Source organism: Halichoerus grypus, chromosome X (genome assembly GCF_964656455.1).
Source record: "Halichoerus grypus chromosome X, mHalGry1.hap1.1, whole genome shotgun sequence".
In the NCBI taxonomy this organism is placed as follows: Eukaryota; Metazoa; Chordata; class Mammalia; order Carnivora; family Phocidae; genus Halichoerus; species Halichoerus grypus.
In genome coordinates this window covers 105894848-105913215 of record NC_135727.1, presented here as the reverse complement: position 1 = coordinate 105913215, position 18368 = coordinate 105894848, and the positions used below count along the sequence as shown (strand labels likewise).

At 42.9% G+C, this 18368-nt stretch overlaps 1 protein-coding gene across 13 annotated transcripts in view; it reads right to left on the bottom strand.

Annotated features, from left to right (window-relative positions):
• Positions 1-1196: 1196 nt before the first annotated feature.
• The window catches only part of DMD (dystrophin), a 2185421-nt gene continuing 2168249 nt past the window's right edge, over positions 1197-18368 (bottom strand). For 9 of the 13 annotated variants that reach the window (XM_078064107.1, XM_078064106.1, XM_078064108.1 and 6 more), the window contains 2 exons: positions 16864-16956; positions 1197-3793 (listed from right to left, as the gene is read on the bottom strand). In XM_078064107.1, coding sequence (XP_077920233.1) covers positions 3696-3793; positions 16864-16956 — 191 coding nt within the window. In that variant the 3' untranslated portion in view covers positions 1197-3695. Of the gene's footprint in view, positions 3794-8460; positions 8493-16863; positions 16957-18368 lie in introns of all 13 variants that reach the window. The other 4 variants (XM_078064109.1, XM_078064114.1, XM_078064117.1 and 1 more) reach the window with 1 other exon arrangement.

Here is an 18368-nt window from a genome sequence, read left to right as displayed (position 1 = left end):
AGAGGTAGTTAGTCTTGGTGTATGCGGACTTCAGGGGCCATCTTTCGTGACTGTAGTCCCTTGGGCCAGTGTCATCAGCCCACCTTCAGAAACTGAGCAGGTGATTCCTAGCAGAGATGCCATACTCACTTAGTTATCATTCTTAATGAGCTTGACCCTCTCCTCTTATTCCCAGAATCACTAGAATAGACTTTACCTAATGGACTTCACAGTTTCTTTGGACCCCCGGGGTATGAACACTGGGGGGGAACTCCTGTCCATGCATCATGGTCAGAGGCAAAGATCACCCCTCCTTAGGGGAGCTGACATGGCTCCTCCTTTGCAGTTAGGACAGAAGCAGAGCAGGGCAGGGGCGAGGAGATCTCCCGGGGAATCTCCCTCTGGTGCCGATCATGACTTCTGTGTGGTTAGGGCTATCCTCCCCAGAACCAGTTCTGAGGTATCCTTTTAGGTGAGACTCCTATTGCTCCAACTGCCCCTTAGATCTGGTGCTGTAAACAGTAACAGAAGTGATGAATTCTCTTGAGAAGCAAATGTAAATTGCATACTGGTTAATTCATCTACCTGTGAGGACTGAAACAGGAAACCAAATGAGCACTGTGACTATTGCTGCACCCAAATGATCTCCCCCAGCTCCACACGCTTGCCACTTTTGGTCCAGAAACCTCACCTGTAGGATCCCACAGATAAGATTTTGGCACAAGTGAGCCGACATGAAAGATGTGCAGTACTGTTTGTCACAGAAGGCGGAAAACAGCCCACATGTCCCACCAAAGAGGACAGCTTAAGTGATAGCCCATTAACCTACACTGGAATATTATGCAGCTAAAAAAAAAAAGAATGGGAAAGCATTTTATATATCGAGATGGAAATATTTCTTGTGATATAATTAAGAATGGCTGGATCCCTTGAGTCCATTCTTAAGTTTAAAAAAGCACGGTATAGAGCTGGGTGCACAGAAAGCGATCTATCTCAGGTGTCGTAAAAGGGCAAAAGTAGGAACGTGTGTTTGTAACTGTTTTCATGATCGTGATCGTTTGGAAGGAGACACAAGAAATTGACATTTGCTCACAGGCCCGTGTGCACGATGTGGGAATAGGGTATTTTCACCACTTGGCTTTTTCGATTTTTCACTCGTCAACCATACGAATGTATTACCTAGTTAAAAATTAAAAACAAAGTACTGTACTCGACACTTTTTTTGTAACATAACTGCGTGCTTTATTGAGATACACAGTAAAGCAGTAATATAATACAATAGTAAGGCATATATTTGGTGAAGTCTGATATGTTGTGAAAATGCAGTAAAACTGAAGTTTAAAAAAATAATTAGTAAATGTTACAGTGTTGGTGTTAAAACACAATATATTATGATACTCAAGTAAGAACCCAGTACCTGAAAACAATGACAGAACATGCCACGTGATGTTTATGCTTCAGTTACATTATGATTTACAGTTTAATACTTGGTGGTTATAAAGAACACGAAATAATGTCCAAATTATGCTTAAAACGTAGCAATAAAGCTCTCAGTTTTTATTCAAATATTTTGACAGACTCATTCCAGAACTAATGTCTAAAAGATAAAATGAAAAGATTAAAACAAAATTATGCACTCTATTTACCTCTGCTTTTAGAATGAAACTTAAAACTGCTTAGTAGGAAGTAACACAACCCGTTGTTTTTAATCGTGGTTAAAAAAAAAAAAAAAATCCGCGGGGAAAGAAAAAGTCCAGTGTCACATAAAGGAAAAAAATGCAAGACTAAAACCAAATCTTTATGTCATTCTGTTACCTTAGAGCTTTGGGTTTTCTTTTGGAAATGACAATGGGGGGAAAAATGGAGAAAAATGTTCACATGATGGACAAGTAGTGAAGCTGTGAAATCAGGTGTGCACGATTATTAGGAACACCCCAAAACCAAAGTGAGGTAGAAATAGCATGAGAAGCCATGGTGGATGTTAATTATCATTAAGAAAATAATAGACAAAACCCACTGTGCAAAAGTTAACGACACTTGACCTAAGAGGTAACAGATTTGCAAAATAATGGGGTCACGGTGATTTCTAGTGAATGGACGATTAAAAACAAATGAAAGGCTAAGATGCGAGAGTAAAGCTTGCTCCTACCAGTTAGTCCTCTTGGGTTATTCTCTTTTTGCACGATGTTTGTTTGTTTGTTTGTGTCTCTAACCTTCCTCGTCCAGCAGCAAGGGTGTGGCGTACCTTTTGGAACATGTGACTCCATCTGTGTTCTGCCTTAAACCAACCTGCGTGTAATTACTTGTAGAGAAATGGGAAGTGGGGAAACAAAGCTCATGGGCTTCTGGGTGGATATTTAAGAGGCATGCTGAGGCTGTCTTACACCTCTTCCCAAGAGTTATTTGAAGTGAAGTCTTGTGGCATTTAAAAACTCCTTGCAATGGGGAAAAAATATCTTAAAAAAAAAAAAAAAAGAAGCAAGAAAGCAAAACCCCCTCAAATACCCACTGCTGTTTCACTGTGAGGAGAGGGAAGAGTGTGATTTCACTGTAATTGCAAAGATCTCTATGTATGGTTATGAACGTTCATCCAATCCTTTACTTCAAGAGCGGCCCCCTCCCTCCCAGGGAACTGGCTGCAAATCCACAGCCCTCCAGCCCTACCAGGAAGTCCTCTTTACTGTCTGGGGAGTTAAAAATGTCTTCTGGTGGCGTGACTTCCACTGAAGCATCATTACATGTAGATGGTGGCATTGCCAGTCGTGGGAAGCTGAATGTATCAACTGAAGGATTACTTGGACGCAGTAAGTCCTGTGTATTCATTCATGTGTCCCTTTTACAAAAATTCAATACTGTAGCTGTCAGTGGAAAGTTCCAAATGAGAAACATCTGGAGCCCCAGACAATGTCTTAGTGTGGTAGTTGCTTCCTGGTTTCAGGCTCCAGGGAAAATTCCTTCTAAACAAAGCAGGTAAGCCTGGGTGACCAGAAGCAATCTCTTTCCATTAGGAAGTGGCCAGATCATTTGAACAAGATGTTTAAAAGGTCTCTAGAAAGTCAGATCTATTTAATCTATATACCTACAGTATTTACATACTTCTAGACATATAGATGCATAAAGCGAAAACCCACAGCCAGTCCCACTCAGTCACCGATTCCAAAAAGAGCAAAGTGATGTAGTTGTTTGGTGGTGTTAGAGGAAGTCCTATCTTTACTATGCCAGAAAAGAAAAAACCAGGAATTTCACATGGATATCACGCTAAAACGATGCAAAACAATGCGCTGCCTCAAAGTTTGTGTGTGTGTGTGTGTTTGTGTGTGTGTGGGTATGTGTGTGTGTGTCTGTTTTTAGGGGTTTTTATAAACAACTTTTTTTTTTTTATAAAGCACACTTTAGTTTACAATCTTTCTTTATAACTGTTATAAATTTTTAAACAACCCAAAATGCGTTCCATATAAAGAAATGGCAAGTTATTTAGCTATCAAGATTTTACATGTAGTTTTCTTATAACTTTTTTGTACAATTGCATAGACGTGTAAAACCTGCCATTGTTAACAAAACAATAACAGACTTAGAAACTACTGAAATCTACAGTATAGTACCACTACCCTTCACAAAAATATAGATTTTTTTTTTCTTGTAAACTCTTACTGTCTAATCCTCTTTGTTGTATGAATATTATAAAAACCATGCGGGAATCAGGAGTTGTAAAACATTTATTCTGCCCCTTCTTCATCTGTCATGACTGAAACTAAGGACTCCATCGCTCTGCCCAAATCATCTGCCAAGTGGAAAAGGCTTCCTACATTGTGTCCTGGAAAACAAAGAGAAAGAGAGACGTGACACTAGGTGCAGATCGCATCAACCTGACTCTTCGCCGTTTGGGAGATCCTTCCCCACTTCTAGGTGAAGACAACACAGAAGCTGCACCGAGGGTCTACACAACAGGATTTGATTGTTTCCCCGTTTCCAGGAAGAAGCAAAGCCTTGTTAATGAAGCCATTCCACGTTGTTAGTATCAGCTTACTACCGGGTCAGGCTACTACTGTGGTCATTTCAGTGGGAAAGTGTCTGAGAGCGCACTCATCTTCCCAATGGAAGCCTCTAGCCGGAGGCTTCCACGGAGAAGCACAAGGTGCCCGTCGCAACAGGACTATTTCCTGATGGGATGGACCTTCCCCGCCTTGTCGTGGGAGATGACTTACTGTGCCCTTGGACTCGAATCTCAGTATCATCAGCCCCTCTCCCCAGACCTATCCCCACTGCCAGCGCCACCATGTATCGTCATCACCATTCTCATCACTGCCACCATGACCACGACACGGGATCTTCACTTCCGTGCTCTTTCAAGCCGCCGGCTCACGTTTAAGGCTACGGTGGAGGAGATTGTTTTCTCTCTGCTTTTACTTGAGTTGAAAAAACAAACTCTTGAATCGACCTTTTTGTATATTAACATTGGAATTTGGAAGCTGCCTCAGAAAAATCACTCTTCATTCTAAATGACTCCAGAGCCCAATTACAATATGACCTAAATGCACAGCATGGATTTGGGTATCTGGTGAATCCATTTTTGTTCTCCTCCTAAATGGGGGCAAACTATCTGAAGAGGCTTTTAATAATAATGTGACATGACCTAGCATTGATCCCCCAGCATGGAGCCCCAAAGCAGGGCCATGTCCCTGCTACTCTGTGGCAGAGTTCAGATCTAGGGGAAGATAATTTGAAACCTACTTTATGACTTGCCTTTTCCTATATGTCCCATCTTTTTATATGGCTAATTTTAATTCTTGGACATTACTAAATCATTCCCTGCTCTTGGAGTACTGCCCCTGGAACTAGAAATGCTTTACGAGGCTATTACTACCTTGCCATGTATCAACTTTACGGATTCTCGTAATTGTTAAAATCCCTGTAAAAATTAAAGATAGACTAGGGCAGGAATTCTGTTCTAGTATTTACTTCAAGAGCCATACCGTTTTTCATTACATGAGAGAGAGGGTGTGAAGAGGATTCAGAGGCAGGCACTTATCCAGTGATGGCATCAGATCAAGTTAAGACTAAAAGTTTCACACCCTTCGGCCATTTGCACGAAGGTGATCACGTTTGTAAATCTTGTTGAGCTTTATCAGCGCAAAGAGTTTCAGTGAGAACTAGTTAGGTTTTAAAAAATCACGTGGGATTTTGGTTGAGTTGGCAAAGACAAAAACCTGAACAAAGCAGCTGTTCTACTCCTAGAGTGGGCCGGGAGCGTGGCAGCCCTCAGTGAAGAATTGAAATCGTCTTTGGCTTTTCTAAACCATAGAAACCACCGGAGGACCCAGTAGGTTCTTTGCTGCTCCTTAGAGCACCATATTCTACCTGATGCCCCCAGGCTTCCTCTGTATCTGTTTTGGACGGCCCAGCAACCCTGGGAGATCTACCCAATTATTCGTGCGTAACTGGAAACGAGTGGACGACCTGCAAATTTTTAATGACTTGCTGTCTTAGCAGCGATTAATGAAGCCAGTACAAACAAAACCCAAGACCCTGACAACCTGATACCTGAATAGAATTCACACTATTTCTCATCACCCACATCTAGCTATAGTGGAGTCTACCAGGGAGGTAGAGAATGTATTACAAGACCTAAACCGAACAGGGAAGAACTCATTTTTCCCATTGGCTTATTGATGATAATCATAAAAAGTACCTATTTAAACCTGTGTGCTAGGGAATGTGGAATGCAGTTCACAAGTAAATGCATTGGTAGATCACATAGCCAAGCGGTGCTTCTACTCCTTGAAATGGTGTTACTACCCAGAAGGAAAATTCTTGAGACTCTCCAGAGGCATCATTTCTAGGGGTATCTGCTATTTAAAAAGTGACTAGGTAAAAGAAAGGTTGATTATTCTTAATACACCCCACACCCTCCCACAAAAGGTGAGGTGGCCTTTCACCTGTCTGGACAGTTTTAAATGTTCACAAATGACCTCAGGCTCTCCCTGTGCTAGAAAAAAGAAGAACCTTCAGAGTCCCCTCACCACATCTATAGTATGCCTTTGGTTACTTTATTCACAAATACCTGTTTCACCAGAATAATGATGGCAATGTTTTTCATGGAGGTTTGCATTAGAGCCCAGGAAAAAAAATTCTCTCTTTGACAAAATACTGCCCCAAAGAATCATAACTCAATCCACTGGAGGCCTAAAACTGCAGTGTGATATGGACACAGAAAACAGATTTGTATCCTGGTTCTGTGATCCATGTGTGTGAGGCAGAACATTAGTGAGGTCATTAATTTTACCTGACAGATTTTTCTGAAGCCCAAAATTAAAATCTCATACTATGACCGTGACAGGCACCGAGAAGCAGGCCGGACTGTAGGCGTCGGCAGTCGGTTTCAGGCCCAAATCAGCATAAAAATGCGTCCATAGAAAGTATTAGTTTAATCCATTCTTAAGCGAGGATTGTTGAGCACAAAGGCGCCATGCACTGAACATTAGGGCAGTGCTATGTTTTTCCAAGTTGGCGCGAACTGCAACACGTTTAGTCTCCCAGGCCACCGCCGCCTGAGGGACTTGTTTTCCGCAGTGATTGGAATGGAGACTTTCTGGCTGAGACCCAAGACCTCAAATAGCAATCTGGCACTCTATTTTTGTTTTTTTTGTTTTTTTTTTTTTAAAGTACAGTTCCCAAATAAATGGTTAGCATTCACTTGGCCACAGCAAAGCTGGAGTAGTGCAGTGAAATTTGTGTTTCTCTTCTCTGTAATTTAATCTTTGAAAAACTATCTGATCTACTGTACCTTTGAGGTAATTTTTGTAACCAAAAAAAATCACTTTGATTCTCGAGTTTTCTGGAAACGTAGCTGGACTGTAATATGGCTCAGGTAATAAAGTTTCTGACGGCCTCTGTGACTTGAATGATACACGGGTGGGCCTTTTCTAAAATTTGTGCATGAGAGAAACCTGTTTGGGGCGGTCACAATTAAGGTGCGGCTTTTTATAAGACGGCAAGAGAAACTGTAAGGGGCACTTACCATAAGAATGAACCCAAGAAGCCTCACATAAGAAGTGCGTGAGCCAGGCAAACCGTCAGGAGCATTCACTGCTTCACCAATTCAGGTTTCCTGTGTTTTTCCTCCCAGCCTACCCCTCCCCCATCCCCAGGACCCCAGTGTCCCAAGCCTTGGAAGACAGCACTGGTGCAGACACACTAAAGGATCATTAAAGTCATTACACTCGCATGGCCTGGTGTTGGCAGACTTCCGGTATGACTCCTTATGTTCAAATGAATCCAACACTACTCTCGTCTAGCCTGTTGCTAAGGATCTAGAATCTTTTCATGTCAGCACTCCCTCCCCGTCCAACCCGTCTCCCAGGATAGTAGATGTTACGGCCACCCATGGAAGAGCTTTCCTTCTCCCATCCTTCACGCTAAACTCCTGGTAAGGACAAGCTGGTTTCCCTCGGGCTGTCACTCAACACTCTGTCATCTACTAGTCCTTTGATGAGGTAACTGAACGTTCAGACGCTCTTTCTGATAAAAGTACGCAGCAGCTTTCCCTAAAAAACCTCACACCACATTCAGTGATAATACTGCACCCTCCCCCCTTTTATCCCATAAATAGGCACTTAAAAACACCCTCAGGACTCCAACATTCAATTTTTATCCCTGACTTGTTATGTTCTATCCGGGTTTCCAAAGGCCAAGCAAGAACAGAGCGCTTTTCTAAAGGGCTAGCTGACGTGATGCGAGCCTTTTGGACACCATTTTCTCAGGTGGCAATTCAGCAGAAGAGTGTGGCTCTGGACCCTGACTGCCTGGATTCAAATTCTGGCTCTGTCACCTTGAACACACTGCTTACTCTCTCACTGACTCAGTTTCCCTGTTTGTAAAATGGGGTTAATAAGAGTACCTACCTCATAGGCTTGGCATGAAGATTACCTCATGAAAAAGATGGCAAGTGCTTACAACCGTGCTTGGCACAGTAAGTGCTCAAAAAAAAAAAATGTTAGCTGGAGTGGGAAAGGAGTGTAGGAATGAGGAAAAAAGAAAATAACAAAATGAAGTCATTCCAGAAGAATAAAAAAGCCCAGGGCACTGGCAGAAAAATGCTAGGGTCCTGAAAGTACACAGAAACTTGAGGACTCCTCAGTTCTGTTCGAGGCTAAATTTACACTGAGGGTTTTGTTTGCGTTACAAATGGCAACAGATGATGAACTGCACGCTAACGACCTAGGGACTACCAAGGGTTGCCATTTTATAGAGATTCCTGCTCCCCCAACCCCTGGTCCTGTCGTCATGGTGATGACAATGGCAATGAACATTTGAAGAATGTTCCTCATGAGCTGCAAGTGGAGAGGTGACTACCATCCTGACATGATGACACATGTAGTACATACATGCGCGTGCACACACACAATTCTTACACAAACGCCAAACACAGAAAGCGCGATGAGACACACAGAAGCCGTGGCTGTGAGCCTGAGTCTCACTAACCTCTCTCATTGGCTTCCCAGGGGTATTTCTTCCTTTAATAATGGAGAGAGGAAGAGGCAGAGATATCAGAAAGGAAAAAAAATGCATAAATATACAGTTTCATACCAATTTTGCTGCTTTTACCAAACAAAGGTTGAGATGACAATTCATTTATTCCCTTCTGGAAAAAAACAACAACAACAACAACCAGAAACAAACAAACAAAAAAACCCGAAGGACACATCCAGTCAAATAACCTTTACATACACTTAAAATCAGTATAAAACAGGTAACATGATCCAGGAGACATAACTTACAGAATCCATAGAGTTCATGTGTTCAACTGGATGAAAGCTGGTACAGCGGAGGAATCTGACAAATTGAGCATTGTTTTTCAAGGACAACTTCAGAACCTCAAGCTTAATGTCCAAAAATCTCAATCTCTTCACTCTCAACTTGACAATACACCGAAACATAAACGGGAACGGATGTGTGTGCCAAAAGTCTGCACCCCAAATACAAGGCGAAATGCCACAGAGGCGGGACTCCACCCCCTTGGGAGAACTCCTTCTATCTGGTAGAAGCTGAGCATGCCCAGGATGAGACTGGGGGCATTTGAGAAAATAGGAAAAAAAAAGGGAGGAAGGAGATGAGTCCCACTAAGGGGCAAGCCATAGAGACAGATCCAGGAATGAACCCTCAACTTCCTTCTCATAATTCAACAGATACCAGGAACCTTGAGAGTTGATGGCTAAAGACCCACCGGCTTTGTTTATTTTAGAGAATCCTCCGACTGTATGTGTTTGTTTATTTTTGAAAAGCAGGTTCTGGTCAAGTTTTCTATGGTAATATTTATAATTGGACAGAACACTAGGGACCTCTGACCATACCTAGCATGTCTGGGGCTTGCAATTTCCTCTCATCACCAGGGCCTTCAAGTGAAATACTGGTTTTCAGACTCTGACTTGAGCAGATAAAAATAGAGCTGTGGGAGACCCTGTACAGCATCTCCTGACCCCCCTACCCAGAGCCCCCCATGCTCAGCGGCTGCAAGGACTAAAGCACCCTGGAACAATGCGAGGACTACCCGTCCAGACCAAAGAAGTATGGCCCTACTATTCCAAAAGAAATCTTTCACAACTCAAGTTCAGGGTCTAAAACTTCTAGGATACATTGAAAGGTTTTCTAAGTAGGACTCTCCCTCCCTCCCTCCCTCTTTTCCTTCCTTCCGAATTTTCCCAAGTGAGTCAGAGATTTTTTAGAAGTATAAAAACTGCGGGGGCACCTGGGGGCTCAATTGGTTGAGCGTCTGACGCTTGGTTTTGGCTCAGGTCGTGATCTCAGGGTCTCGGGATCAAGTTCCGCGTTGGGCTCTGTGCGCAGCATGGAGTCTGCTTGGGATTCTCTCTCCCCTCTCCCTCTGCCCACCCCCCTACTCTCTCTCTCTCTCTGAAATAAATCTTTTTTTAAAAAGTATAAAAACTGCATGCTTGATCATATAAGCATGGTCAAGATATTCATGATGTTCCTCAAACCAGGGGAAAGAGAGAAAAAGGGGTACTGGTTCCTCAGTTGTGGGTGTTGCCCGTGGTAGGCCCATACCAGATGAAAGGAAAAAGGGGAGGGAGGAGAACATTAGTTCATTCTTAATAGCTCAGATGAATCCCAGCATGAATTACTCATCCATTCCTTTCCACTCCTTTATCAAGTCCTTTTTTCATCTTTGTTATTTTGTGGTTACACTGTCTCATAGAATTCATTACCTTCCCCTACAAGACTGTGAGGTCCTTGAGGCCAGGGCCCATATATCGCTTACCCATCCTCTGTATCCCCAAAATTTCTGTACCTCGATATTATGGGAAGCTGATGAATGCTGGTTGAATTGAATTAGTCAGGTAGCCACTAGACCATGGTCAAGAGTCCTTTGGTGTTTGCGGCAACTTGGCCTTGCCTGTTATCCTTTAAGTTGCATGCCAGGTAACTTGTTCTGGCTTACACTTTGGTCTATTTTTAAAACTTAAGAGCTTCAGGAAGGAGTGTTGTTAGAAAGCAGTATGATTTAGTTTCAGAATGTAATTAGTGGTTCCCTGAGTGATAAAGGTTACATGTCTTTATTCTACACCAAGCCGTATTCTGAGCTCAGTATCCACTGGCCACTGCCAAACATGCAGCAAATGACTTGGGTTTTGTTTCGGGTACTTCTTCAGAAGCCATGTTTCACGTACAGTGGGCCTTCCAGAGCTACGTTAATCCTGATCTCTTTCAAAATCCGCCGTCATCACTTGGGTTCCGATGAGCTCACTACCACAGTACCAAAGGAAGTTCTGCTTTTTGTTTAAAGAACGTTAAATAATATCTTCTACTGTAGCGGACTAGTTTCTACACTGACAAAACAGAGGCTATTTTGGTTGCGCCACTTAAAAACATTCTTTACCAGTAAAAGAAGCTTCAAGTGCCAGTTAAGTTTTATTTCATGAATACATTCTTTGGAAATGAGTCTCCTTCGACCTTCACTTAGGGTGTCCATCTGGCAATGTGGGTATGTTGTCAGGAAATGAATCAAGAGAAGAAGGAAATAGGCTGGGGGAACCCTGAGTCTGAATAAAGGGTGTGGTCAGGTCTGGAGAAGTCAAGTTCCCTCAGGCAGTAGGAACTTGAGATGATTCATTATTCAGGGTTAGAATCTCAGGACATGACTGTTTTGGGGGCGGGGGCGGGTAGCTGTAGCTTCTTAATCTTTGTTCACTAACTGAAAAAGTTAAGGAAGAATGAGTCCCTTTTTAGGATTTCTATGTTATCACAAGTGAAAGAAGATTCTAATGGCTATACTTTGAAGACTGAAACATGTATGATGTCTGGTGAACACGGACATAAATACACAAGTCCATTCAAAAAGCACAGTTTTGTTGAGCTGAAAGTTGATCGGCACCGAGAAGTGTGTGACCGTATGGACGGAACAAGGTAGAATGAACAATGATAGCGTAAAGCAGGGGTCAGCAAACTTTCTGAGTAAAGGGCCAGACAGTGAACAGTTTAGGCTTCACAAGCCACACTCTCCCTATAGCAACTGTTCAACGTTACCACAACTACTCCCTCGTTGGAGTGAGAAAGCAACCATCGGCAATGTGTAAATGAATGGGTGTGGCTATGTTCTAACAAGACTTAAAAACAGGTACTGGGCCAGATTTGGCTCCTAGACCACAGTTTGTTGGCCCCTGGTGTAAAGGAATAACAGCTCAAAATTGATGGAAGCAGAGAGGAAACAGAGCGGTGCCCGAAAGGGGACACGTGGTCTTGTCTTGATGCAGTTCTTCCATAAAAGAACCACAGACAAGACTTGCATTTTAGAACATGGCACATTTTGCACTGCTCTTGGGTGGCTAATTCAGAGGCGGTTAACAGAATGTCTGTGGGCTTTATGGAGGGGGGGTCGTATGAGAGAGGATGGCATGGATGTTGGGGAGAAAAATAATATGGCACAGGTCACTAGGTAAGATGCTGTACAGACAACAGAAATAGAAACAGAATAGCACCGTTCGCTGTGTTTTGAATTGTCCTGTTGCACTAAGAGCTTATCTTGGATCCCAGTGTTCACTAATTAGTATACAGTGGCCCCTGACTTTTAGAGAAGCCAATACCGTACCACTGACTATGGAAGCGTTTCTTTCGTAAATGCACATACAGATGAAAATACCTTTGTCAGAATGCAAAACTACCAGAGACCTAGGGACAAGTCACTTAAAATTGTTTATTTTAAAAATACGTTTATTACACATTCTACCCATGTACTGTTCCTATAGAATAAGGGTGGAGATTTAGAAAGTGCCTTATAGTAGAAAATGATTTTTATTACAGCGGAATTCAACTTCTACGTATATTTACAGACAGAGGGACACATTACTGGTAGATAAATAGATTAGAAATTGGCTAATGTTCTGTGTTTAATATACAGTGAGTCACTGAAATCCCTCAAGTGGCTGCAAATAACTCTGTCTAGAGATTAACCAGGAAAGGTATCAGCATAGAGCTAAAGACACGCACATTCATACCTTGAACGCCCCACAATTTATAGGGGCTATTATGCAGGACAGTGTTGGCTAGCAGTTTTTCACTAGAGGGAGGAGCACGCAACCCCTTTATTAATTTGCATAACAGTTTAGCAAGGCCAGCGAGATAAGATCAGGGGTTTAATTTAACTTGCTGAATGGCCATGAGTAAGGCGCTTCAGGCTTCCAGGGACTTGGAGTGAAAATGCAAGGGGAAGTTTAGCCAATACCTTAAGACTTGAGCCTGAAGTCAAGACTGTGGCAAAGGGTAACAAAAAAGTTGTACATTTAAAATGCAAAACTTCCCTATTTATACGCTTTACATGTGTGAAAAGCGTAATATTTTATTTAAAAAGTCTTTTCCCCTGTGGGCAATTATCTAGCAGAGTTAAGTAAACCATGAGGTGGTATTTAATAGCACATTTCCACTAAGTGTCAGACCTCTGGCTCTGACATCTGTTTTGAGTTACTCAAACAGCTGCCCGAAACAGCTGTAGCAACTGTGAACTTCATTCTTTCTAACACAGCAGTGGGAACATGGGCGGCAGACTTAGATTAAAAGCACCATGTCCTCTGAGATATTAGGAAGGTCTTGGCAGAAACAACATCCATGGTGGAAGTTTTAAAAAAATGTAATTTTTTAAAAAAGATGTGCACCTGGGCAAGGAAAACCAAGATCAGTCAGATCCGTATTTTTTTAAACCACTGGATCTGAAAATCAACTAAGTGGGTTGCAACCAGCATTTTATTTTTAAATAAATAAAACAGAGAAACAGTGTGAATTAATTGTAGATAGGAAGTGTTGGTTCACGAATCTTTTGTTTCTGATCTTTGTATGTGTATGTGACTAGACACATACATGTGTGGCGTATATACATGGTGGGTATATACATATGTGTGTGTATACACACACACACACAATGTATTTTATATCCTTAATCCAGTTTGAGATGTAAAATGTTTCTCCTGGCATGGACAATGGTCAAAAGGCCAAAAGCCACAGTTTGGGTCCTCGGAAATGCTAAAAGGACCTTTCAGGGCCCTTCCTTTTTGGATGGCCTGTAAGCCTAAGATGTTTAAGACTCAACATTTTCTGCTTAATACCAACCTAACATACCTCCCGATTGGTAAGATGCTCCCACTAAACCCTACCATATGTATATTTTTCATTCAATTTTTACAATGATGAGACTTTTTATCCATTTGAATTTGAGGAGAAAAGGGTGATCTAGAATTGTGATTGTGATTTAGAATTAAGAAATACATATTAGGTCTTAATCCCCTTTGAGGTCACAGAGCTCCTAAAACCTTTGGAATTTCCTGTGAAGAGAGGCAGCAAGGTATCTTTTGTAATGTTAATGAGGCAAGTCTTGGAAAAGGCGTAGGTACACTTAGGAGCTGGGTGCCAGGGGAGCCAACTCTGGGTTTAGAGGGTTGGAACTTTGAGCCCTACCCCCCTGACCTCAGGGGATGGAAAGGGGGGCTGGAGACTGAGGGTAGTCACCAATGGCCAATGATTTAATTGATCACACCCATGTCAATGAGGCCTCCCGAAAAACCCAAAAGGACTGGGCAGGGAGAGCTTCCAGGTTGGTGAAGACGTGGATGTGCTGGGAGGGCAGCACAGCTGGAGGGAGCATGGCAGGCAGCTCCGCACGCTTCCCCCCTTACCTCGCCCTACGTGTCTCTTCTATCTGGCTGTTCCTGAGTTCTATCCTTTCAGAGTACAGGGTGATCTGCTAAGGAAGACATTTCTGAGTTCTGTGAGCTGCTGTAGCAAAGTAATTGAACTGAAGAAGGGGGCCGTTGGAACCTTTAAGTCTTTAGCATGGGGGTCAGGAGCCCAGGCAATAAACTGGTCTTGCAACTGGTCTCTGAAGTGAAGTGGGGGCGGTCTTGGGGGACTGAGCCCTCAAGCTGTGGACTCTGATACTCTCTCCGGGTAGATGGTGTCTGAAATGAGTTGGATCCTAGGACACCCAGGTGGTGTCGGAATTGCTTGGTGCTGTGGGAAGAACTCCCACACATTGGAATTGGGTGCAGAATAGTAAAGGCCCAATTTTAAGGCCTAATTTGTCAGGAAGTAGTTTAAACAAAAAAAAGAAAAAAAAGTGTCAAGGTAATAGCATCAGAGAAAGAATAGCCAGATCCTGATTGTTTTCCTCAGGAAAATAAATTGTCTCAGGCCACCAGCCTACTATTGAAGAAGTAGGAACTCAGTTAATGGAATTGGTCAGACAAAGCCTCCTTATCCCCTATTTGAGAACTCAAATTAGCACTCACGGGAAGGTATGCTTCCGTAAGTGTGGATTTAGCAAATACTATCCAGGTGGCCTGAAGTTCCCCAAGTTTCCATATAAGTAAATCAACATCACACAAATGAATTTAACATCAGAGATGCTAACTGCCAAACATATCAGCAGTCTCTTTCTCCTCTTCTAGGTGGCTTCTTCCATACCCATGTGGTATCCAGCTTCAGGGACTAAAAGGGGGGTACAGGGGGAGGGTGCAAAGACCTTCCCCCTAAAGATAATGAGGATGGGTCACGAGCAGAGTCACGAGCCGTGCTGTAGCTTCTTATGCGCTATACTCTAGTTGTTCAGATGGGAAAGAAAAGAAAAGCCCAGGGTGTCAACATGGTAACCACTAACTTCTCACAGAGCAGGTACACAAGCTTGTAGTTGAAGGCACTGGGACGAGGTATCCATCTGTGACCTTCAAGGGATAGGTTGGGACCACTGGAACTATGTGCTACGTGGGGGCCCAAAGTTCTAGCTGTGTCATCTTGAAGAAGACCCTTGCTGTGCCTAAGGTGAACCCCTCCTATTTAGGTCAAAGGGTGCTTCTGAGAGTCACTCATGTCCTAGCCCTGTCCAGCACAGCAACAATACTATACTGTAGTGGGAACTTTGGAAGTCTACATTCTCAGTCGACCGAAGCTCCTTGAAGGCAAGGAATCGGGCCCTCCTTGTTTGCATCCCTAAGCCTCCACTAGTACATAGTAGGTGCTCGTAGAAGCTGACAGGAGAAAGGGGAGAGCATTTGATATCTGTCCAACCAGCACGTGGTCTTCTCCTGAACCATGGCATCCGGGTAGAGAAGACAGCCGAGAGAGTCGTGATGGAGACTGAGGGTGGCAGGTGGGGGACGTGGGGGTGGAGGGAAGACAGAGAAGGTTCTTAGGTGTTAAAATCAACACATCAGAGGCACTCAGCAGTGAAAACATGGCTGGTGCAGACATTTAAAATTAGCTTCCCTTGATGGTTCCTTAGCAACGCTCTAGGAGAACGGTACTGTTTTTAATGTGCACCACACAGTGTTCGCTCGTACATCAAGCAGCTCGGAAACGGCCATTGTTAGCTGACATGGAACAGAAAGATAGGAAAAACCCATGACTCCTGACAGCCTCTTCGTTGCTCTTATGGAGAGGAACAAACAGCCAGACTCTCGGCTGCCCTTCCCTCTGGGGCTGCCCATGAGGGGTGCCAATCACTGACCACAAAGACTTGTGTTCTCCCCTTTGGCTTGTCTAGGTTTTCCCTCCATTTGCTTATAGGCGGCTGCTGCCATTCTTTTTATTCACTCAAGGGAGGTGGGTTAGTGACTCTGTTTTATGTCAGAGCAATAAACTAACATAAATATTCCAAAATGCTAACAATGGGAGCGAAACCTCCTTGGATGAACTAAGACATCTGAAGCTCATACTGGCTAGTGGGGTAAAATGCTGCTTTTATATGAGGGTAAAAATACTGGCAAAGGGATGGTGGGAAATAAGGGCATTCATATTATTAATGTCTTTCTTTGCAAAGACCGTATTCCATCTATGGCAGTGAAACCAACAACAACAGACTAGTATATAAAGATTTAATTGTACCTGTATTTAAATAATGGGGTAAGATACAATTTTTAAATATCAAGGGCATCAGAAGTCCAAGTCCCCACCACCACTGTATACTAGCCATGTTCTAGATTTCACCGTATCGTGTGGTAAGTGTGTGTCCCAGGGAAAGGTGCCATCAGGGCATGAAGTTCTTTGTCTCTCGAAGTCACAGCATCATTGCTCTTAAGTAAAACCGATCTCATAATTAACTCTTCAGACTAATGCGCAAAGGGAGTAAAGGTATAAGTTAATATTCTTACTTCTAGAGGCATCTGAATTCTATAGGTATCTGAATTCAACCAGAATCCCAAACCAGTCAATTTGGTCATCCAAAACAGAACTGAGCCCTGAAAAATACTCGCTTCCCACAACGATCCCCAAGTGGCACTCTGTCAGCACGTGCTCATTTAAACATGGAATATACACAGGCTAGTTGGGTGTGGAAAGGGGAGGCCTAATTCCAGTAGGCGTGAGTTACTTGCACGTCGTGGAGCTTACCTCTGGAACTAGGGAAGGAGTTGTTGAGTTGTTCCATCACTTCCTCTAACCCTGTGCTTGTGTCCTGGGGAGGACTGAGCAGGTCTTCCTCGCCTTAATGAAAGCAAGCACAAACAATGGCACGTTACGCTTAAGGAAAACAGAGAGAAACTAGAGAAAAAGCCCACGATCACATTTAAAAAGTCATTATAAATTCATTTCCACTTGCTTGGAAATAGCACAAATAAAATTAAGCCGTCAAGGCTGAATGATTAGGGAATGACTCCTTCACGGGAAGAAGAATTCCGTGCAGGGATTGATCTATGCCCTTGTCTTTGAAGAAAACGGTGTCTCTCTTTAGAAGTTAAGATAAAGTCGACGTAAGTTTCTTATGCCCCGTTAGTAGATGTGAACCGTTTTTTCTTTTTCTTTTTTTTTTTTTTAAAGATTTTATTTATTTATTTGAGACAGAGAGAATGAGAGAGAGAGAGCACATGAGAGGGGGGAGGGTCAGAGGGAGAAGCAGGCTCCCTGCCGAGCAGGGAGCCCGATGCGGGACTCGATCCAGGGACTCCAGGATCATGACCTGAGCCGAAGGCAGTCGCTTAACCAACTGAGCCACCCAGGCGCCCCGTTTTTTCTTTGTAATAAAAAAAACCGATTAGACACTTGCAGTGTGTCTCGTCAACACAAAAGGAAGTGAGTATGTGACATTTTGCCCTCACTTGATGAAGGTAAGGAAGGAGTGGCGACACAGAGGTGTTTTCCCCACTCTTTCCTTTGACATTTAACCACAAATACAAACAAAACTCAAGTACCTTTGAAGTCTAATGGGATAGGTAAATATTAAGTTTCAAAGGACTGTGGATATGGGGGATTCTGTGGAGGAAGATTCCTTTCCTCTTTGTTACATGGGGCGACTTTATCATCATCATGTTTTTGGAGGCTTATAAAGGGGAAACTTTTTTCTTCATGATTGAGAATCTCTTTATGTGAGGGTAGAAGGAGGTTTTGGACAAAAAGGAATTCAGGGAGGGATGGTCCTCCTCTGGGCATGGGAGTCCACTTGTAGATTCTGTTGATCTGTGTGTCTCTACGGGTGAAGGATGTGTTACAGACACACCTCAAACAGCATTTGCAGGAAGGGACAAATTTCTTCATTGGAAACAAAATTACTTTGAACTCTGAAGGTCTCTAGAAACTAATTTTTTATAATATTAACTTCCAGCTCTATTTGTTCAGTACATTGTCACTTGCGTCGAAAACAAGACCTTGCTTTGGCAAATCAACAGTAATGAAAATGCTTAAGGACAACCTCAGGTTCACGTCTGACTTGGAAATGACTGGGCAGCCAGTGATTTAATGACTTAAGTATGCTTGTCATTTCCTTTCGTCGGTGCCACTTGGATTTTCATCTGTGATTATAGTCCTGCATTTATTAATAAGTTTTCATCTTTGTTTTTTAAAGTGTAAGCTAAAGGAATCCTTGACACGATGTTCACCACTAAGACAAAAATCATATCCTA